This window comes from Dipodomys spectabilis, unplaced genomic scaffold (genome assembly GCF_019054845.1).
Source record: "Dipodomys spectabilis isolate Male_0828 unplaced genomic scaffold, ASM1905484v1 ptg000085l, whole genome shotgun sequence".
In the NCBI taxonomy this organism is placed as follows: domain Eukaryota; kingdom Metazoa; phylum Chordata; class Mammalia; order Rodentia; family Heteromyidae; genus Dipodomys; species Dipodomys spectabilis.
In genome coordinates, this window is record NW_024870762.1 from 415,682 (window position 1) to 437,836 (window position 22,155).

General features: G+C 55.9%; 1 protein-coding gene across 1 annotated transcript in view; it reads left to right on the plus strand.

The window, feature by feature from the left end:
• The window catches only part of LOC122111138 (kinesin-like protein KIF6), a 114,901-nt gene extending 97,539 nt beyond the window's left edge, over positions 1-17,362 (plus strand). Inside the window, exons 5-12 of the mRNA XM_042683873.1 lie at positions 9,313-9,394; positions 10,625-10,760; positions 12,654-12,751; positions 13,235-13,401; positions 13,940-14,020; positions 14,297-14,426; positions 15,737-15,843; positions 17,280-17,362. Of these exons, the coding sequence (XP_042539807.1) occupies positions 9,313-9,394; positions 10,625-10,760; positions 12,654-12,751; positions 13,235-13,401; positions 13,940-14,020; positions 14,297-14,426; positions 15,737-15,843; positions 17,280-17,356 (878 nt within the window). The 3' untranslated portion in view covers positions 17,357-17,362. The remainder of the gene's footprint in view (positions 1-9,312; positions 9,395-10,624; positions 10,761-12,653; positions 12,752-13,234; positions 13,402-13,939; positions 14,021-14,296; positions 14,427-15,736; positions 15,844-17,279) is intronic.
• The last annotated feature ends 4,793 nt before the right edge of the window (positions 17,363-22,155 follow it).

Here is a 22,155-nt window from a genome sequence, read left to right on the forward strand (position 1 = left end):
CATCTCTCTGGGGCCTTCCTCAGCAGGGGGCAGGGCCAGCAGGGCTCAGCTGGGCCTGGAGCGATCAACAGACTTCAAACACAGAGCATCTGGGCTAGAAGTCTAACTAAGGGCATTGGAAAATACCTATTTGTTTTTAAAAGCACCCTATCCCAACTAGAGAGGGAGAGTTAACATCTCCCAGCTGCCATTTTGAGATTAACTGCCAGGTTGTCATCCAAACTCCTTAGGAGGTGGTCTGGGATCTGGGGGTCCCCGGTGTCCACATTGCCAACAGAGTCCCTTCTCACCTGTCAACATTGCAGATCGTCTACAGAGCTGTCTCCTGCCTCCATGCTCACCCTGCCGGCGCCAGTTTGGGCTGCGGGCTAGAACAAGGGACTCCAGCAAGGCGAACTGTCCACCCAGCACACTGGGTCGCCTGGTGTCCTGCCATTTGGCCTTCAGATGGGGGAACATAGCAGTGACTAGGCTTGCAGGGCCCCTTTTAAGGTCTCCATCTTCGTCATAGAGTCCTCTCCCGCTTTGTTTCTTCTCTTCTCTATCCCTTGTCTTTCGAATGTCTGTACTAGGGCTTGAACTCAGGGCCTGAGTGCTGTCCCTTCACTTTTTGCACTCAAGGCTGGTATTCTACCACTTGAAGGGCTTGAACTCTGGGCCTAGACACTGTCCCTGAGCTCTTCAGCTCAAGGTGAACGCTCTACCACTTGAGCCACAGCACCACTTCTGGGAATCTGGTAGTTTATTGGAAATAAGTCTCGTGGACTTTCCTGCCCCAGCTGGCTTTAAACTGAAGACCTCAGATCTCAGCCTCCTGAGTAGCTAGGATTAGAGGCCTGAGCCAACAACACCCAGCTTTCTTTTTTTTTTTTTTTTTTGTCAGTCGTGGGGCCTGAACTCTGTGCCTGGGCGCTGTCCCTCAGCTCTTCAGCTCAAGGCTAGTGCTCTACCAATTGAGCCACAGCACCATTTCCAGCTTTTTCTGCTTATGTGGTGCTGAAGAATCGAACCCAGGACCTCATGTAGGCAACGCAAGCACTCTACCACTGAGCCACCTTCCCAGCCCCTTTCTTTCCTCTTTTATTTCCCCTTTTACCTGCATGTTTCTAGGTTTCCACCAAGGTGGGGGTTTTTTTGTTTTGTTTTGTTTTGTTTTATTGGGGTCCAGTCATGGGGCCTGAACTCTGGGCCTGGGTGCTGTCCCTCAGCTCTTCAGCTCAAGGCTAGCGCTCTACCACCTGAGCCACAGCGCCACTTCCGGCTTTTTTCTTTTTGCTTATGTGGTGCTGAGGAATCGAACCCAGGGCCTCATGTATGCAAGGCAAGCGCTCTACCACTGAGCCACCCTCCCAGCCCCATCCACCGAGGTGTTGATGGAGCGTGTAAGGCGGTGGGGAGGATGGACAGGTCTTAGCAGGAGACGTGTGTCCATACATTCGGCATTAGCACATGACTCTGGAGGAGAAGGAAGTGTGTATAAAGGCAGCCCCCTCTCCCAGCAGAGCACAGCTTCAGCTGTGATGTGAGAGGCACCATTTGGAAGAGATCACAGAGCTGATGATGGGATGATATACCCGGGGGATTGGGGTGGGGGGGAATGGAGGGGTGCTGGAGCTGACTCATTCCATAGCGTGAGAGCCAACTGGTAACGTTTCAGGAATTCGGGGAGCTGTTATTAAACACAGTTGATGCTGAAAATCAAGTTATGTAAGCTCACAATTATATTTTAAAAACATAGTAACAAATACTTAAAATCCACCACTTGCTAGCTAATCTTCTGTTTTACTATTACCCGTGCGATTGTACTGACCTACCATAGCTGCCCAGTGGGGATACTACATGGGAGTGAACTTCTGTACATCTCTCCCCAAGTCCACATGCAGCCGCATCACACTGGTAGCCTTAAATCAGCCATGGCGGGAGGATTTACACCAAGGAGATAGGCAAACGTAAATCTAACCTTCCTTGTTCTTGTTGTTGTTTGCAGAGACAAGCTGTAAACACTTGTCCCTACCCCCCCTGGCTTAAAGACCAGGCCAGCTGTGTGGAAGGTGGGGTGCACGCATGGTTTAAAAAACCTCTTAAGAGAGGTTTTTTAAACCACTCCCCCTTTCCAGACTAAATGAACATCCCAAATGGGACTCTGTTTACCGCCTGCCCAAACTCTATCAGGAAACCTAACAATCTCTGAGCCTTAGTCCTCCTGAAAAACCAGTAGACAGGGAGACTAATGTGGACAGAAACGAGGTGGGAGAAGCCCTGGGCTCCACCTGTGCACCCCTCAACATGGAAGCCACAACCCTCTAGGAGAAACATCTGCCAGGTACCCACAACTCCCCAGGGGGCTGAGATCTGAGCATCGTGGCTCAAAGCCAGCCTAGGTAGGAAAGGTGGTAAGACTCTTATCTCTAACCACCAAAAAGCTAGAAGTGGAGCTGTGGCTCAAGTGGTAGAGTGCTAGCCTTGAGTAAAAAAAAAAAAGTGCTCAGGGACAGTGGTGCCCAGGCTCTGAGTTCAAGCCCCAGTATGACAGAGTATGAGAGACAGAGACAGAGACATATTAATGATCACTTATAAAAGCATTATCACTGGGCACCTGTGGCTCACACCTGTAATCCTAACTACTCAGGAAGCTGAGCTCTGAGGATCACAGTTCAAAGCTCACCCGGGCAGAAAAGTCCCTATGAGACTCTTATCTCCAATTAACCACTCAAAAACCGGAAGGAGAGTTGTGGCTCAAAGTGGTAGAGCACTAGCCTTGAGCAAAAGAGCTCAGGGACAGCACCCAGGTCTCCCTTCAACTGACAAAAAGAACATCATCAACAAAACAGAAGTTACTGGTGGACTTGGAGGAGGACTGAGCCCACGCACCGTTTAGGAATAATGAAGCAGCATCAAGAGGGCAGTAGTGGTGTGCTGGGCTGAATCCACCGTGAGGCTGGCGCGCTGTCGGCCTGGCTGTCCTCAACAGCGTACAACTGCAGATGGAGCAGATGGGGCCGTCAGCCAACGTCCCTGGAGAATGTTTACAGTATTCCAGGCATGGTTCTACGTTCTGGTTTTTGTTGTTGTTCTTGAATGCCCCCAAATACCTCATGAGGCAGACACTAGCATTGCCTCTGCCCTGTAGCTAAGGCCCAGACAGTTTAAGTAAACCTGCCTAGCTTTGCTCGGCTAGGGACGCAAAGCCAGACAACCTGGCTGCTCCATGCCCCGCCCAGCTGCCCCCCTGCCCTGGGCCTCTGCCCAGCATCCTGGAGTCCACTCGGAGCATGGATTCAGCGCCTACTCTCAGAGAATTCCTATTCTCACCAGGATGAGATGCCACAAACAAGAAAAATATCTCTCGGTTCAATTTTTAGTCTCAGAAACATGTATGCATCCATCTACCATCTTCCCGTGACAGCCACAAAACCAACTCAGCATGACCCACTCCGGAAAACCTTCCCTGGCGTCTGTTCCCAAGTGTGCTCTTCCTCCCAGCCCCATGCACCGCTGAGCCCGCCAGCCTTGTCCTGTAATTATTCACGTCCACCCATTCTCCACACTAAAAGCAGTCATATTCATCCTTCTATCCCCAGCAACCAGTGCCAACAGTAAACATGCCAAATCAATGGGCAAATGAGTCCTTCCCCAGGTGACCTCCAGACTCAGCCCTCTTGCAAAAGGACAATGAGACATTTGAACATAAAATAAGTCCATTTAAGAGAAGTAGAAGGAGTAAGTGCTTTTGGACCCCACAGCTGAGCAAATTACACACAGGCAATAAATTTGTCTAGCTGTGGAGGAAAAAGAGGGGCGACCCAGCGTTACAGCAGGAAGCATGCTAACTAATTTCTCTGCAGAAATAGAATTTCTTCCTGGAACTAAACACAAGTCAGAATTTATGGTGTGGATCCTTGTATAAAGGACACTGAGTGACAGAATGAAGGATGCTCTCCACTGCGGTTTTACAAAAGATACCAAAATGTTGCTCAACCAGATGATCCCTGCATCGACCTTCCATAAAAGCGGGAGGCCTGACATGAAGGCATAACTCACCCAAAGTGTTTATGCGAGCAGCCAAGATAATACAATCCAGGTACTCCGCTCTTTGATGGTCACAGCGAGCAGGAATGAGACCGTCCTGGCCCAGGAATGCGGACCCTGGCCTCTCTCCTTCCCCCTCCCTCCCTCCTTTCCTCCCTCCTTCCCTCTCTCATTCTCTCTCTCTCATATATTTAATCAAAGGCTGGATCCCCTTCAGTTCACAATCAAAACTCTAAGGCGAACCTGTGGTTGACACTTAAAATACACGTCACACTGCCAACAGCATGGGAACCCGGTCAGGTGGGAGGGACAGCCCTCCCCCCCCCCCCCCCCCCCCCAGCTCAACACCAGGGCCTCAGGCTCAGGCAAATCCTGGAAGAAAAGGCCTGTTTCAGAAGCTCAGTGTTTGAAAAGGGAATCTGTTGGGCAGTTGGCGTGAGAGAGTTTATGTGAATGTGGCGGGGGGGGGGGGGGGGGGGGGGGGTCAGCCCATGGTATGGAATTGTATGTATTATGTCCACCATGTGAAGAAATCTCAGGAGTAGAGTGTTGCTCCAAAGAAAGAACACTGCTGAAGGACGTGGAGAGAACGGAGCCATTTCTGGAACACCCAACCCCTCCAGTGCTGTCCTTGGGGAGAAACAGGAGCTTCGCTGCATTTCCTTCTTGAAGGATGACGTCAAAGCAGAAAGATGCTTAGCACGTGTGCATCTAGTTGTAGTGCCCGATGGACATGGGCGGGGGGGGGGGGGGGGGGGGCGGGGTGGTCCACCTGTGCCATTTTGTCTCGGGCCAGGAAATGATTCCACGATGTTTCAGGGATGTGAATCATAAAGAACAGGCAGCACGCGCCGCCGGGGGTCAGGACAGGGGATTGGGGGCGGGGCAGTACCAATCCTGGAAGGTTGGATCAAGGTGGGGAAATGGCAGCACTGGCAAACAAGGAGACCTGGGCGAGAGGGGCGACCTTCATACCCCACCCTGGGCTTCCTTCATCTGCAGTGGTCTATAGTAATCCCCAGCACTCACTGGAACCATTGGATCCCAAGGGAGATCCTCATCTCAAAGAAACAGGTAAAGACTGACCTAGAGTGAAATCCACATCCCAGTTCAATGCTGGACCCCCCACCCCGCCCCCTCCTCCTCCGTGTTTGTGTCAGGACCATTTTTACTTAAAGGTGAAAATAGAACTCCTGTCAATTCCAGGCAGGCTGCAGGGCGGCTGCTCATGGCCTTCAGGTGGGGGGCTAAACTCAGTCCAGGGCCCTCACAGACTCCCCACTAATCCTGAGAGGAAAGGGAGGGGCCCTCCCCACCCCAGGGGAAACAGCAGACCCCTCCCCAACCCAATTGCTCATTAGCACCCAACAGCACAACAAAAACAGGTCATTTTAATTAACACGATTAGTATTAGCGACTGCACAAAGGGGTTTTCGTTACAATATTTCCAGACAGGCACATAATATTCTTTGATCCAATTTATCCCCTCTGGTACAGTCTTATCTCCCTTCCCCTTCCTCTTTGTTTTTTCAGATGTAATGTTAGTGTTATTATTAAGGTGTTGCCATTTCATGATTCAGGTAATGAGGATATTTCTATTCTTTCTTTTTTTTCTTTTCTTTTTGCCAGTCGTGGGGCCTGAACTCTGGGCCTGGGCGCTGTCCCTCAGCTCTTCAGCTCAAGGCTAGTGCTCTACCACTTGAGCCACAGCGCCACTTACAGCTTTTTCTGCTTACATGGTACTGAGAAACCCAGGGCCTCAGGCATGCCAGGCAAGCGCTCTCCCACTGAGCTACCTGCCCAGCCCCAGGACATTTTTGGGGGGTGGAGGGGAGATGTCATCCCTTCTTTTGCTTTGCTCCAGTTCCCCTCCCCATCCCTGCCCACAAGTTACACAGTTCATTTTCCCTGGAAGTGGTGCTCTGGTAGAGCGCTAGCCTTGAGCTGAAGAGCTGAGGGACAGCACCCAGGCCCAGAGTTCAAGCCCCACAACCCACCAAGAAAAAAAAAAAAAAATTGCTGGGCACCAGTGGCTCACGCCTCTAATCCTAGCTACTCAGGAGGCTGAGATCTGAGGATTGTGGTTCAAAGCCAGCCAAGGCAGGAAACTCTGTGAGACTCTTATCTCCAATAAACCACTCAGAAAAACAGGAAGTGGTGCTGTGGCTCAAGTGGTAGAGCACTACCCTTGAGCTGAAGAGCTGAGGGACAGCGCCCAGGCCCAGAGTTCAAGCCCCATGACCAAAAACAAACAAACAAAAAAACATAGTTTCTTGGCAACGAGGCTTACTGTACATTTTGGCTTCTGTCACACAAGTGTGCTGGTAGTTCTAGTGTACTGACTTAGATTCCTTCAGATGCCTACCCAGGGATGATGCAACAGTCACCTGCTCATTCGTGTTTCGTGAGGAGCTTCTATACGGATATCCATAGTGGCTGTACTAATTTACATTCCCACCAGCATCGTGTAAAGGTTTCCTCCCCGCTCCCTCCACATTTTCACTAACATCTGTTCTTTGTTTACTTGATAGTTGCCATTCTCACTGAGGTGCGATGGAACCTCAGTACCATTTTGATTTGCAATTCCTTTAGGGTTAAGGATGTTGAACATTTAATACATGTATTAGCCTTTTGTGCTTCTTTCAGAACTACACAACTCACTTGCCCGTTTGTTAATTGGAGTACTTGTTCTTTTGGTGTTTGATTTTTTTTTGAACGCCTTATGTATTCTAGATATTAATCCCTCATCTGATGAGTAGCTGGCAAAGATTTTCTTCTATTCTGTGGCTGTCTCTTCATTCTTGTTATTGGTCCCTTTGAGGTTCAGAAGCTTTTTTTAATTTGGTGTAATACCATTTGCCAATCTTTGCTCTTATTTCCTGAGCTATTAGCTATTTAGAATCTCGGCCTATGCCTGTGTATCACTGTTGCCATTTCAAAATCTCAAGTCTTATAGGTCTTTGATACACACACACACACACACACACACACAAAGGGGTGGTCATTTATATTATAACTGCAGTCTTAATCATTCAAATGTCCTTCAAAGGCCAGACTTGCCTCGTATACCCCAGCTAAGGCCAACTGTCACCAGGAAAGGAACATAGACCATGTTCACTTCCTCCCTCATCCTGTTTCCCCAGGGAGAGGACCCCATGATTAATACTGTTACATTGTGGCTTGGGCCCTCTGGGCAGGTGGATGCCCAGAATAGACGCCTTGGCAGTGAGGGAGCCTTTGCGGATCTCTGGTCCTGAGCAGGCAACTTACTCAGGCAGTTGCTGGGCTCCCAGACCGGAAGCCGCATTTCCGCTTCTCGCTAGGCAGCACTCACAGTAGGCGTGGTGAGTAGTAGGCTGGGCCTAGTGTCGAGAAGCCATGGTGGGTTTGGAGGAACCACAGCACCCCAGGGGTAGCCACCGACACAAGGCAGGGACTTGAAAGCAGAGGAGGCTGTGCAGAAGGCCCTGCCCAGCTGGCAGGAGCTGCGGCCTCCGCCCACGCCATGACCCTGGCTCTCCGTCTCCATAGAGATGTCTTGGCCAAGCGTCTTTCTCCTCCTGTCCTTCATCCCTCACCAGTGATCCCTGCTGACTGAGCCAAGACAGAGAGAAGGGGATAAGGAAGCCCAGTGATCCCCGCGGGTGTGGGAATGGGGAGGGTGGGCGAGGGAGGGTCTGGAAAAGCCGGTGGGTTCGGAGTGCATGCCGCGCACAGGCCCCCCACATCCTGAGGCCTTCCTCTGGGATTTTCTTTTTTTTTTTTATTTTTTTTGTCATTGGGGCTTGAACTCTGGGCCTGGGTGCTGTCCCTGAGTTCTTTTGCTCAAGGCGAGCGCTCTACCACTTGAGCCACAGTGCCACTTCTGGTTTCCTGGTGGTTCATTGGAGATGAGAGTCTCAGGGACTTTCTTGCCTGGGCTGGCTTTGAACCGCGATCCTCAGATCTCAGCCTCCTGAGTAGTTAGGATGACAGGCGTGAGCCACCAGTGCCCAGCAGGGATTCTTTGTGGAGCCCTATGAGAGAGAGTCTCAGTCATGAACAACATGAGTCCTCCTGAGCCCCCAGCTCCACGGCCCTGCTACGGCATGGAGGGTTCCCAGCCTCAGGGAACAGCTGGGCAGGCTGGGGGGGGAGGGGAGGGGGCACAATGCACACACTAAGTGGACAGGACTTTTGGCGGGGGAGGGGGAGTCTGGCAGCCATGGTAACGTGAGTAGCTGGTGTCTGGGACACGCTGTGCCCTCATTCCGGATGTCCAAAGTCCCATGCCACAGGCATGGCGCCCTGTCTCTGTTCAGCCAAAAACTTCTGAAAAGAAACAGGGCCAAGCCCGGCACCGGTGGCTCACGCCTGTCATCCTAGCTACTCAGGAGGCTGAGATCTGAGGATCATGGTTCAAAGCCAGCCTGGGCAGGAAAGCCTGTGAGACTCTCATCCCCGATCAACCACCAGAAAACCAGAAGTGGCACTGTGGCTCAAGTGGTAGAGCGCTCGCCTTGAGCTGGAGAGCTGAGGGACAGCGCCCAGGCCCAGAGTTCAAGCCCCACGACTGACCTAAAGGTAAATAAATAAATAAAAATAGGTCAAGCCATTCCTCTCCTCAGCACCCGCTCCGGCTTCAGCTGAGCCCCTCAGCAAGCTCAGCTCCCAGCTCTCTTCCTTTACCAAGGGCTGCAGACACCCTGGTGGCAAATATGTGCCCCAGGCCCTTTGCACTCACTCCCATATGCTCTGTCCCCTGGTTTCTGCACTCTTGCTCCTCCTCTCCTTCCTTCAGGTCTCTCTGCCTTCTTCTTCTGCCTGCATCCTTCATTTTCATGCGGCTTTGGCTTTCCTGTGCCACGGGTTGGCACGCAGCGCTGCCCTCTGGGCGCACTAAGCACTCAGCCAGGTCACCAAGGCTGGTTCTCAGCCCTGGTCCCACATTCACGTCCCCTGGGCCCCCCAGGCCTGAGATGCCACCTCCCCTTCCCCCCAGTGCCTTGGAGGAGGCTGAGGAAGAAGAGGGTCGTGTACCTTGGCTGGAAGCTCAAGGTCTTGATGCGTCCTGGGGTTGGGGAAGGGCTGCTGGGGGTCTCCCCTGGGGACGCAGGAGGAGAAGGATTGGTAGAGGTGGAGGTGGCCACGCGTGGGCCCTGGGAGTGGAGGACGCGGAGGGAGGTTCCGGAAAGAACTCGTGGGGCCCTCTCCCACTTAGGGTGCCTTGAGCTCTTGTCATCCGCGTGCACATCACGCCCCCCCTCCCTGTGGAGGTCGGCAGCTGGCACCTTTCTCCTCTAGGAATCTCAGAAAGCATGGGAGTCTCCGAGCCAGACCTGCAGGAAGAACAGCTCCGAACGCAGCTGGAGGAAGAGAAGAGGAGGTACCCTTCTTGGCCTCACAGTCTGACCCCTGGCCTCCTTGGGCCCCCAGGAGGGGGGGGGGGGGCGGGGGGAGGGGCTGGAACAAGTCAGGAAAGCAGGCCCAGCAGCGGCGGCGGGGGGGGGGGGGCGGGGGGACGGGGAGGAGGGGAGGGAGGCTCAAACCACGGGAGCAGAGGCTGGCCTGGCCCGAGGAGGCCAGCTCGCTGCACTGCCCGGGCCAGCCTGGCTCAGGATGCAGCCAAGCTTGCCCACTGCCGCCATCTAGAGGCACCAAGAAGCATGCCGCCAAGAAGCATCCACCCCAAGGAGCTGGTCCTCACCCTCCCGTCCCCGCTCCCCTAGCCCTCCTCTCCAGGCTCCTCCTTACCCAGCAGCTTCACCCCGCCCCCCTCCAGGTCTTGGGAACACCCTGAGCCATCTAGGGGCACAAAATGATTCTACTTCTAGAGTGAAGAGCACCGTGCATAGGCAGGGACATGACCCTCCTAGAAAAGCCCTCAAGACCTGGGGGAAAGAGAGGCTGGGAAGGTGGCTCAGTGGTAGAGCACTTGCCTACCATGCATGAGGCCCTGGGTTCAATTCCTCAACACCACATAAACAGAAAAAGCCAGAAGTGGCACTATGGCTCAAGTAGTAGAGCGCTAGCCTTGAGCTGAAGAGCTGAGGGACAGCGCCCAGGCCCAGAATTCAGGCCTCACAACCTACCAAAAAAAAAAAGGGGGGGGGGGGGTCATGCATGCGTGTGTGTGTGTGTGTGTGTGTGTGTGTGTGTGTGCACTTTAGTAAAAGACTTCTCATTCTTGAAAGTGCGTGTGTGTGTGTGTGTGTGTGTGTGTACCTTAGTAAAAAGCTGTTCTCATTCTTGAGGTTCGCTTATGGGCCAACTCCATAGATCTCCATGGGCCTGCTATACAAAAATGAATCACTTCTACTTCTTGTATTTTTTTTTTCCTTTCATGGGGCTTGAACTCAGGGCCTGGGCACTACCCTTGAGCTCTTTTGCTCAAGGCTAGCACTCTATCGCTTTGAGCCACAGCTCCACTTCCAAAGAGGGGGCTGTGGGTTATATTTTATTTTATTATTAAATCACTCTACTTCTGTCCAGTGGACTCCAAACCTGAGGCCAGCCCCTGGCCTCAGTGGGCAGGCCCCGGGACCCCCCTCCCCTCCCCGGTCAGGGCGGCACTGCCGGATGCCAACACCCTGCTTCAGCTGGCCTCCTGCCACAGGTACAAGACGATGTTCACGCGCCTGAAAGCCCTGAAGGTGGAGATCGAGCACTTGCAGCTGCTCATGGACAAAGCCAAGGTCAAGCTGCAGAAGGAGTTTGAAGTCTGGTGGGCGGAGGAGGCCACCAACCTGCAGGTAGGGGCGGGGCACGCAGGATGGCGTGCTGGGGCTCGCAGGGGATGGAGGAAGAGGAGGGGATGCTGGGCAGGAGGCAGAGGAGCGTGCGGATGCCCGGGGCCCATCCACTCTCCATGCTGGCTCATGAAGCGAATGCTTGCTCGAGTACCAGGAGCACAGGAGCTGGAGTACCTGTTTCCTTGCTCTGGCCCCAGGGAAGGGAGGGGAGGCCCAGGAGTCACAGTCCCCAAGCCCAGAGACCCTGAGCCCTGGCGTCACATAAGCTGTCTGGTGACTCCAGGTGGACATCTTAGAATATTCAGAAGATGCGAAGGAGAAAGTCAAAGTCCCTTTAACGTTTCCACTTGGAGAGGCTTTTTTTTCCCTCGGATATACATGAATGTGTGGGGTTTTTTTTTCCTTTTTGTGCCAGTAGTAGGGTTTGAACTCAATACTCTCAGCTTTTTTTTATTTGCTCAAGTTTAGCATTATACTGCTTGAGCCACAGCGCCACTTCTGGTTTTCTAGTGGTTTTTATTGGAGATAAGAGTCTCATGGACTTTTCTGCCCAGGCTGGCTTTATCTCAGCCTCCTGAGTAGCTAGGATTAAGGCGTGAGCCACCAGCACCCGGCCATCAATGTACTTTTACGCAAATAGAATTCTGTTCTTTTTCAAGTGTCACAAATGGCTTTTTTCCCCCAACTTAATTGTTTAGAATGACTATTTCTGTTCGTGTTACTTTCTACAAGATCATTCCTGGATGCTGTATAGGGATATATTTTAATCAGCTTAACCAATCTGTTCTTGATATTTAGATCATTTCTCATTTTTCCACTTGAAACATATTTGTGGATAATTTTTTGCATATTCCCCAGACAAATTCCTCGAATGTCTCTGTAATATTTTGAAGGCTAAAAGAACCTGCCAGGAAGTGTTAGAAACCACCCAGAGCCGGCGGTCCTCCTGGAGCAAGCCCCTCAGTGGTGGTAGGAGGGAGAGACAGAGTATACACAGAATAGCACTGTCGCTCATGTGGCCGGCAGAGTCCTCAGCTCCCCTCCCGGGCAGATGCCCGCATTGTTAAGGACATCGAATCTGAGAAGATACTTCCAAGGACACACAGCCAGGCAGTAGCCAGTATATTACTGCCGGGTATGGTGATACATGTCTGTAATCCCAGCCTTCCCGAGGGCTGGGACCATGATGTTGGACACCCAAGGATCCCCTCCAGATGATAGGATTAGGGATCGTACTTATCTTTGGGGGTTTTCTGGGCTTTTCCTACTAGAGCCTGTAATACTCTCCTGTCATTAGAATGCGGTCCTTGTGACTTTCCACCATCCTCCATCGCCTCCCCCACCCCACTCCACCCCTCCCTAAATCCACCCCCACAGGTCTCCTTGCTAGGTTACTTTGTTGTTGTTGTTATTGTTGTCGTTGTTGTCGGTCGAGGGGCTTGAACTCTGGGCCTGGGTGCTGTCCCTCAGCTCTACCACTTGAGCCACAGTGCCACATCCGGTTCTCTGGTGGTTTATTGGAGATAATAGTCTCATGGACGTTCCTGCCTGGGCTGGCTTCGAACCTTGAGCCTCAGATCTCAGCCTCCTGAGGAGCTGGGATGACAGGCGTGAGCCACTGGCACCGGCTTGGTTACGTTAGCGTAGGTAGCTAGCATTACGGTCATAACTATTATTGTTGTGGTTGTGGTTGTTGTTGCTATGATTGCCATACCGGTGTATATACCAATTTTGACCACTGGCTTTTCTTCCTTAAGGATTCTGTCAAGGGCCGAGGGTACCGTGCGGGGGGGGGGGGGGGGGGGGGGGGTCAAGTCCTTGCCCTCGATTCTATCCCCACACTGCAAAAGAATAGAGACTGTCTCCCCATGAAACGCCTTCTTGGCCCGACAGGTGTCTTCTCCAGCCTCAAACTCACTGCGCCAGGAGAAGCCCCTCTCGCAGCCATCCAGCTCCCAGCGGGACGGGCTCCAGCTCCCCTCCCACAGAAGGTAAGGGAGGCCCCAGCCCGGCTCCCTGACCCACGCATGCCCTGTGAAAGAGCTCCTTCCAGGCCACGCAGCATGGCGCCCACCCTCCAGGCTTCTGGTGGCCAGCCGACCTGCGGCCATAGTCTCTTGCCTGTGTGCTGAGTGGGAAGGGGGCTGGGCAGGAAGGGGATGCGGGTGGGAGCCGAGGGCCTGGCTCAGGCCGCAGGACACAGGGCTAACCGCTGGCCTGGAGAACAATCAGGAGCGGCAAGAGCAGCCTTCCAGAGCTCCAGGGGCCCAGGGCAGCCTGTGGCACCTTCCCGCACACCACAGCCTCATCTCCTCCCAAACACCCAGCTGGCCAGGAGCGCGCACACGCACGCACACACACACACACACACACACACACCCATGCACGCACGCACGCACGCACACACGCTGCCTTCCACCCTCACGGGCCGCTGTCAGGGCAGAGGCCGGAGCACCTGGAGTGGGGCATCCAAGATCAGAATGCGCGGTGGACTTCACTTACACGAATGTGTCCGCTCACCCTCACTGGGACACAGCGGCCACGGCCACGGCGGCCACGGCCACAGCTTTCACAGCAGTAGCCCTTCCCAACCGTGTGGCCCTGATCAAGCCAGCCCCCGCTCTGGCATCCCCCCCCATCCGTGAGCTACGCCCACGTCCCTCCCACACCACAGTTCTATGACAGAGGGTCAGCGCCAGGGGCTCGGGTCTTACTCAGGAGGCTGAGATCTGAGGGTCGCAGTTCAAAGCCAGCCCTGGCAGGAAAGTCCATGAGATTCTTACCTCCAAAGAACCACCAGCAAACCAGCCATGGAGCTGTGACTCAGCAGTAGAGGACCAGCCCTGAGTGGAAAAAAAACTCGGAGACGGCTGGTCATTTTCTCTCAGGCTGCCCGCTGGGCCTGGCCGTGTGGCGTCAGAGGTCCTGAGGCCCAGACCTGGCCACCGCTCACAGTAAACACGCCGGCAGCCCACGAGGCCTAATTATAGCTAACACTGCTTATTAATCCTTATTAATGGAGATGATTCTTTCTGATAGTGGCTGTGGGGGGGATGGAGGGAGGGGGATCCGCAGGAGACATGGGTGTTGTGCCAGCGGCTGGTTGAACAAAGCAGAAGGACAGAGCCCCCATCCCAAGGGCCGTGGAAACGGAGCTGTGACATTGGGGGCCTCCCCAGGGTGGGCCCAGGGACTGGAGGAACCCTACGCTTTGCTGCGCGACACCCTCCTGCAAGAGCTGGTGGACACAACAGACAGGGGTGGGAGGGACACCCATGTCCTTCCAACAGCCCACGGCTTCTTCCAGCAGCCACTTTAAAAAACGTCAGGCGGCGCCTGCCACCTTGTGGCCGCCCGAGGCCCTGCAGCCTCCGAAGGCATCTGGGCTGGCCCCGTTAGTCTGGCCCACAGTGAGCGTCCTCGGCGGGAGGCCGGGCAGGAGCCACGCTGGCACACGTGGGACTTCCACGCACCTCGGGACACCTGTAGTCACGGATGCTCCTAAACAGAGGCCCTGGGTTTCTCTGCTTACAAAGCTCCCCTTCCCTGTCTCTTCTCTGGGTTTGTCTGCTGCAGTGACAGGAGCTCCAGGAAGCACCCGCCCTCCCTGTGCTCCAGCCCATGCAGCCCCGGGCAGAGCAGCAGCGACACCCGGCGGGAGAGCAGGTGAGGGGTCTCCCCCACCCCCCCAGGCCCTGGAGAGGCATCTGCCTCCCCCCTCCCCCAGCCTGTCCCCTTCCCCTACCCCTCAGCCCAGGAAGGCCCCAGAAGCTCCAGCTTGGTCTCCAGCTGGGGTGGTTCTCCCGGGGCACTGGGGCCCCTCAGCAGAAGCAGAGCTGCCGTGCCCAGCCTCGAGGCTGGGGCTGTGGACTCCGTGGACAACACAGTTTGTGCCCTCTGACTGGAGTCCCCGCCCACTTCCTGCTCACCTGGCAAAGCCGCCCAAGGCTGAACCCCAGCCACAGCACCCCTTCCCCAGGCCCCTTGTGAAGGACAGCCCTCATGACACCCACTCACCACCTTTCTGAGGACTGCACTGTCACCTGGGTGGAGGGTGGATGAGCAGCTGGCACACTGGCAGCCACTGGCAGCCAAGGTGTGCACTGCTCTGAGATTTTTTTTTTTTTTTTTTTGTCATGGAGCTTGAAATCTGGGCCTGGACGCTGTCCCTCAGCTCTTCAGCTCAAGGCTAACACTCTACCACTTGAGCCACAGCACCACTTGCAGTTTTCTGGTGGTTTATTGGAGATAAGAGTCTCACAGACTTTCCTGCCCGGGCTGGCTTTAAACAGCGATCCTCAGATCTCAGCCTTCTGAGTAGCTAGGATGACAGGCGTGAGCCACCAGCGCCCGGCTGCTCCGGGATTTCTTAAGGGAGTGGAGAGGGAGGAGGGAACACCCCACTTCGTGAGGGGGTTCCCGGAACTCCCACACAAGACTTCGGCGTACAAACCCCTGGCCCCGCAGCCGCAGAGGGAGCCGGAGCCCCTGGCTGTGTCCCTGAGCGACATGCCGTTCTGTTTTTAAGGGGAGGCTGGGGGGTGGTGCTCTATGATGGGGGTGCCTGGGGACTGGGTGCGGGAGGCTTGAGGAACATGGAGTCGGTTGGGTCCATCTGGGGCACAGGGAGGTGTGGAGGAGAAGAGAGGAAGAAGGGGATAAAAAGGGGGGGCTCCAGGGGGAGGAAACAGGCAGAATAAAGGCCCGGGGGCTGGAAGGAGGTTGGTTCATTCAGATGGCAGAAAGAAGGCCATCATGGCCGCCGGAGAGCAAAGCAGCATGGGAGCACCCGGGCGGGGGGGGGGGGGGGGGGGGGGGGAGGGGTCCGCGGCGATGAAGGAGGGTGTGAGGTAGGGATCGAGGGAGAGAAAGGCTGATGTGATGGGGGACCCAGACACCCACAAAGGAAATGTACTCCGGATGGGAACCGAGTCCAGCCACGGGCGTAGCACTCTGAAGCACGTGTTTGTCCACAGCCCCCCCGAAAGGCCTGTGTCGTCCATCCCCCTCACCGGGGACAGACAGACGGACTCCGACATCCTGGCGTTCATCAAGGCCAGACAGAGCATCCTGCAGAGGAAGTGTGAGTACAACTTCCCCCACCCCCAGGGCGGGGCGGGGCGGGCGGCCCTCTGGGGTGGGGGGGCAGTCTCCCCGCTCTGCTCCCCAGCATTTGCGGGGAGGGGTGGAGAAGCCAGCAGGAAAGGGAGGGGAAGGAGGGGGTTGGCTGGCCCACGTCGGATCCCGTGGCCAGCCTCCGTTTCCCCCCTGGAGGCCGTCCCGTGGCAGCCTCCGTTTCCCCCCTGGAGACCGTCCCGTGGCTCAGGACCAGAAAGTCCAAGACGGGCCCCGGGGTGGGCGGCGCGGCGGGCTTTGTCGCCCTCACCCAGGCCTTCGGCCCCCTTGCTTCTCCGGCCCTCCTGGCAGCCCTCCCTTGCCCAGCCTTCTCTGAACAGGAAGGCGCGGAGCCAGCGATTGTCTGGCCGTTGCTGGCGGTAGCTCTCGCCAACGAGCCGTGGACGTAAACACCCCTTGAGCCCCACGCCTGAGGACTGTCCATCCTAGAGGAAGCCCCAGGGTGGCCAGTGGCACCACGGGAGGAGGGGGCCCTTCGGGCCTTCAGCACTGCTCCGCGCACGCCCCTCCCCCTTGCTCTTGGCAACTGACCATCTGCCCTCAACCTGCCCAGGCCTCTCCCTCTGCCTCCTCACATCCGGCAGAGGCCAGGCCCAGGCTCCCACTCCCGCCCTCGTTCGGTGGCAGCCTCGCCCGGAACCGTCGCCTGGGCAGGTCCCAAGTCACCCTCCCTTGATGGCCTCTTAGTCCGTTTTTCATGACCCTGCTGAAATACCTCCTGCACAATCACTCATAAAGAAAAACGGTTTACTTTCCCTTGCAGAGGTGCAGGGGCGATTTCCCAGGGCTGGGAGTGTGGCTCAGTGGTCGAGGGCCTGCCTAGCATGCATGAAGCCCTGGGTTCCATTCCTCAGTGCCACATACTCAGAAAGAGCCAGAAGTGGCGCTGTGGCTCAAGCGGTAGAGCGCTCGCCTTGAGCTAAAGAGCGCAGGGACAGTGGCCAGGCCTTGAGCTCCCGCCCCAGGACCAGGGACAGGGATAGACATGTGGGGAAGAGCCCTGCCGCTGGGCGCTGTGTTCTCCAAACACACGGCATCCTGGAAGTCATCCATCAAAACGCACGCGGGTTCCAGCGTCCAGTTTCCATTCTCAAAGGAAAAAACAATTCTAGCTTCTTTGTGCTGCATAGGAAGCCCCCAGAGAGGGTGGAGAGGGGTCCCTTCCCCTCCAAAGGCTCCCCTCCCCAGGTGCAACCACAACTGACCATGGCCCAGGCCCACCTCGCAGCCCTTTATACTCAGCCCCCCCTGCATCAGGCCACCTGTGAGGCAAACACACAGGCCTGGCGGTGGCTGTCCCAGCCAAAGCAACACTCCCCGCCCGAGCCCTGGGGCGCCCACCTCCCCCACCCCCACCCCACCCCACCCCTGCTCTTGATTTAGTGTGCAGCGGGCTGTCAGGGCTCCACGGAGCACTCATTACCCGGAATTTGCGACTACCACGAGCCCAGAGAAGGTGATTGAACACAGGCCTCGCGCCTCTCCGCTGGCCGGGATGAATGCACCGGACTCAGGACGTGCAGATGGTTTAGGTCTCCTCCAGGGGCACGCGGGACAAGTATATATCCCCCCTGAGCTCCTTAATCATGTGTGCAGTCAAACCTGCCGGGTCCTCGGCCAAGGACGCTTCCTCCCTCCCAAGGCCTTCTGAACCACTCTTAATCCCTGAGTCTGAAAGGATTTCCATCCAGAAAAGAACCTTGGAGCCACCCCAAGCCATGAGCCCCTCTGCTCCCAGAGCAGCCCAGAAGAGGCCTTTGGTAAGCTATGGAAAGTAGGGGACAGGGAGAAAAGAGACCTCAATTGTAGAGCCATCTTGGCCCAGTGTGGCCTTGGAGAGGCCCCCACCATGAGCCCCTCCCCTGGAGTGGGTCCTAAGCCTCTGCGGAGTGAACGCCCTCAAAGGTCTCCTAAAGTGCCCAACTGAGTTGTTAGCACAGAAGGGCCTCACGGTGACACCTAGCCCCACACCATGAACTCCATCGCTTAATCCGTGCAGAGTGAACACACTAGAAAGGTCGCCTTGAGGGTCATGTGGTGGTCCCTGTGAGAGGAGCTCTGTCCCGCCATCCTCCCCCCCCCCATTTCCCCCCGATCATCACAGGAGTCCCAGGCTCAGTGGCTCTCCTGGGTGGGAGCTGGCCCTGACTCCCTCTTCCTCTCCACCGGCAGTATTAACTTAATCCAGGCCCAAGCTGCAGGTCAGTGCCAGCCAGTCAGCCCCCAAACCTGCCCAGCGGACCCCCAGTTCTATCCACACCAGTCCTTGTGCTGGAGAGACCAGAGCTGAGGGTTTCAGCCCACCCAGAACCAGTGAGCCCAGGGGACAGCCGCACATCCAGAGCGACTAAACACATCGCCCGTGTGCCCCTCATCTTCCTGCCTGGCCTCCAATCCCGTTAGGATGGATCGACATAGATTTACAATGAGCAACAGGCCAGAAGTGGGTGGCTCACGCCTGTGATCATACCTACTCAGGAGACCGAGAGCTAAGCATCAAGGTTTCAAAGTCAGCCCAGACAGAGACTCATCTCTGCTTAACTAGCCAAAAGCTGGAAGTAGAACTGGCTCAAATGGTAGTGCACCAGCCCTGAGTTTATTTTTTTTTTAAACCAAGCAAGAGTGCCAGACCCTGTGTTCCAGCTCTAATACCAACACAAAATAAAATCCAAATAAGGATGCGTCATTCCAAGCCTGGCACACACGCAGCACTGGACCTCTGCAGGACCTATGCAAAGGCCTGGTGGTTTCCTCTCCCTTTCTCCTTCTCTTCCTCAGCCACAGGGAGCAGAGGGGCCTGCTCTCCAGCCACTGCCCGACCCGGGGCCACGCCACGCTGGCTGCAGCTGCACCCCGCCAGGCCCTCCGTTCCCAGTCCAGCTTCAACCCCTCAGTCTCCCTGCTTGCTGCAGTATCTCTCTCTCTCTCTCTCTTTTTTTTTTTTTTGATCAGTTGTGGGGCTTGAACTCTGGGCCTGGGTGCTGTCCCTCCGCTCTTCAGCTCAAGGCAAGCGCTCTACCACTTGAGCCACAGCGCCGCTTCTGGAGATGAGTCTCGTGGGCCTTCCTGCCCAGGCTGGCTTCGAACCATGATCCTCAGATCTCAGCCTCCTGAGTGCAGTATCTCTCGACATCACTTTCATTACTCCGGTAGAAAAGCTCAGAAACTGGGTTGGGAAGGTAGCTCAGTGGAAGAGTGCTTGCCTTGCATGCATGAGGCCCTTGGTTTGATTCCTTAGCACCCCATAAGCAGAAAAAGCCGGAAGTGGTGCTGTGGCTCAAGTGGTAGAGTGCTAGCCTTTAGCTGAAGAGCTGAGGGACAGCGCCCAGGCCCAGAGTTCAGGCCCCATGACCAACCAAAAAGAAAAGAAAAGCTCAGGAACTTCCTTTTGCACTTACTAGCCAAATGTTAAGAAAATTAACTGTGAATCATTCACCTCACGTGGCAGTGTGTGGTAACTCTAAGGATGACTGTAAAGATGCAGGCGCTGAGCCAGGAGGTCTAGGGTGGAGCCTGAGACTCTGCATTTCTTAACGAGCTCCCAGAGGAGGCTGCTTCTGGTGCCCACAGACCAGGCTCTGAGAAGCAATGAGCTCTGTGGGCGGGCTTCTTTTCCCAAGCAAGTGAGGAACATAAGGCCCGGAGAATCGGGCTGACCTGCCCAAAGCGGTGCCATGGGTTAGGGACCGTCCTGGCTAGCATTCAAGGCCCCGCTTCTCATTCAAAGAACCCTTCACCATGCCCGGCCTCAGGAGTTATCAGGACGGAAGCCACAGGGTCAAGAGGCACCATTCTGTTCATCTAATTCACATCTGTTAATTAGCAAAAAGCAAGAAGCAGGGCTCCAGTGACTCGCGCCTATAGTCCTAGCTACTCGGGAAGCTGAGCACTGAGAATTACACGGTTCAAAGCCAGCCTGGGCAGTAAAGTCCAGGAGACTCTCCAGTTAACCACCAACAAGCCAGAGGTGAGGCTGTGTAGGGCACAAGGCTAGTAGGGTACTAGCTTTGAACAACAACAACCACCAAAAGGCTAAGGGACAGAGTCCTGAGTTCAAGCCCAGGACTGGCATTAAAAAAAAAGAAAAAGGCAAAGCAAGGAGAGTCTCTCTCTCTCTCTCTCTCTCCCCTCTCTCTCCCCCCTTTCTCTCCCCCCTCTCTCTCCTCTCTCTCTCATGGGCATCCATGAACACCACAGAGTTGGAAAAGGAGTTTGGGTTCTGCTCAGAGGAAACCCCTCCCTTCAGCGAGGGAGAGGGAGGGCTGAAGGCCCTGGGAGGCGGGGCACGGCTGGGGGCGTGGTCAGCAGCCTCCTCTCCGCGCCCACTGGCACAGCCTAACCAAGAGCATCCTGTCCCCTTGTAGGTCTGGGAGGCAACTGACTTTCTGGTGAGCATCCAGCCAGGATTCTGCTGCAGTTAGGAAGCACGCATGGAGAGGCCTCCCCTCTCCCCGCCCTGACTGCAGAGGGGACCCGTGGGCTGCCAGGAGCAGCCGGTGGATTTGACTCCCGTGGGAGGGGGCCGGGACGCTCTCTCTAAGGATGGTGTCCTGGAGGCCAGGCCGGGTTGGTGGTGATGCCCTTCCGGGAGCTGCTGGCTGGGCCGGGCAGGAGGAGGGCTTCAGCTTGCGGTGGTGGAGATGGCCGACGGGGAAGGATAGAAGCCTGGAGGTTGGAAGGTCGGAAAGCCACGCCATCATAAATTAGAGGCGGGCTGCCCGGGGAGCTGTCACGGAGCAGGAGAATGAGCAGTTACTTTTAGCTGTTTACCAGCCCACTGCCTAGGCGTGTGGGAGCTCAGGAATGGCCATGACAGGCCAGGAAGGGCATCAAGCCCCAAGAGTTACAGAGCCTTCTGATGGCCGGTGCCCACCTCCCTCCATCATCCTCCACCATCTCAGCCTCTGCCACCTCAGCCTCCATCTCAGCCTCCATCATCCTCCACCACCTCAGCCTCCATCTCAGCCTCCATCATCCTCCACCACCTCAGCCTCCATCTCAGCCTCCATGGCCTGGGAGCCCTGCTCAGCCTGCATCCTTCGAGCCACCCACCCTGACATCCCAGGACCTCACGGCACCAGGAAACAGAGGACACGGGGGATCTGCTGGGAGACAGCCTGGGCACCCAGCCGCACAACCTCTACCCAACCAGGCTTGGGACTGCAAGAGCTGGACCAACCAAAATGGTGCGGCCGAGAGCCAGCCCCCCAAGGGGAGGTCCTGACCCCTGCTGCAGTGGGGGCAGGGTAGGGAGGGTGGGGGGCGGGAAACGAGGCTAACTGAATAAACTTGCCTGCCTGTGGCTCCTGGTGTCCCTGCCCCACAAGCACAGGCCGGGTGGTCCTGGAGGAGAGACCGTAACTATCGTGTGACCGGCCGATCCGAGCTGGGGGACAGCGTTCTCATTTTGAACCTGCAGTGCTGGGGGTCAAACCCAGGGCCTGAAACACACCGGTCTAAACTGCCTCCCTGACCTGTTTACCTCTTCACCGCAATGGATCACATGGGGCGGGCTGGAGGGACAAAAATCACTGCATCCCAAAGCCAGGCAGGCGCACGGAGCCAGGGTTTTCCCATTGGGAATGGAAGCCACAGGCAGACCTGTGGCTTAGCGGCCAGCGTCCCTTCCCGGGTAGGCTGGCTCTCGGCCTCCCCTCTGGCCCTGTGATCCGGTCCCGTCACTGTCCCACAGCACATAGTAAGTCCTCAGTGAAGTCAGTAGAAGTCAGGGAAAGACCTTACCACCTGGCTCTAGAAGGTTCTCCAGAGCCAATGGCACACAGCACAGACACACACAGGAGTCCTGAGGATATGTGGGGTATGCAGAGCACACACGCGTGCACACACACACACGCACGCACACACACACGTGACACAGCCACCAGCCTTCCTGGCACACCTTTAGCATCCTCAGCCCTCTCTCTGGAGCTGCTCGGGGGTCTGTTGACTTTACCTCTCCCGCTGAGAGCTTATCTCCTGGAGCCAAAGGCCTTATTGACAGAGATGTGAGGTGCAGCCCTCCCTCCCAGCGTGAGCTGCCCTCCTCTGTGGTCACTGGGGCAGAAGAGGAAGTGAAGAGGAGAGGAGGCCCGTGGTGGTGGAGGGAAACTGCGGCCTTGGGGTCCTGGCCCAGGTACGCAGCCACAGGGGAGCCCAGTGGACCGGGCAGGTGTGACCACAGCTCACCTCACTGAGGCGCTGGAGGGAGGAGGGAGGAGGATTTCTTTTTTTTTTTTTTGGGGGGGGGATCTGGTTGTAG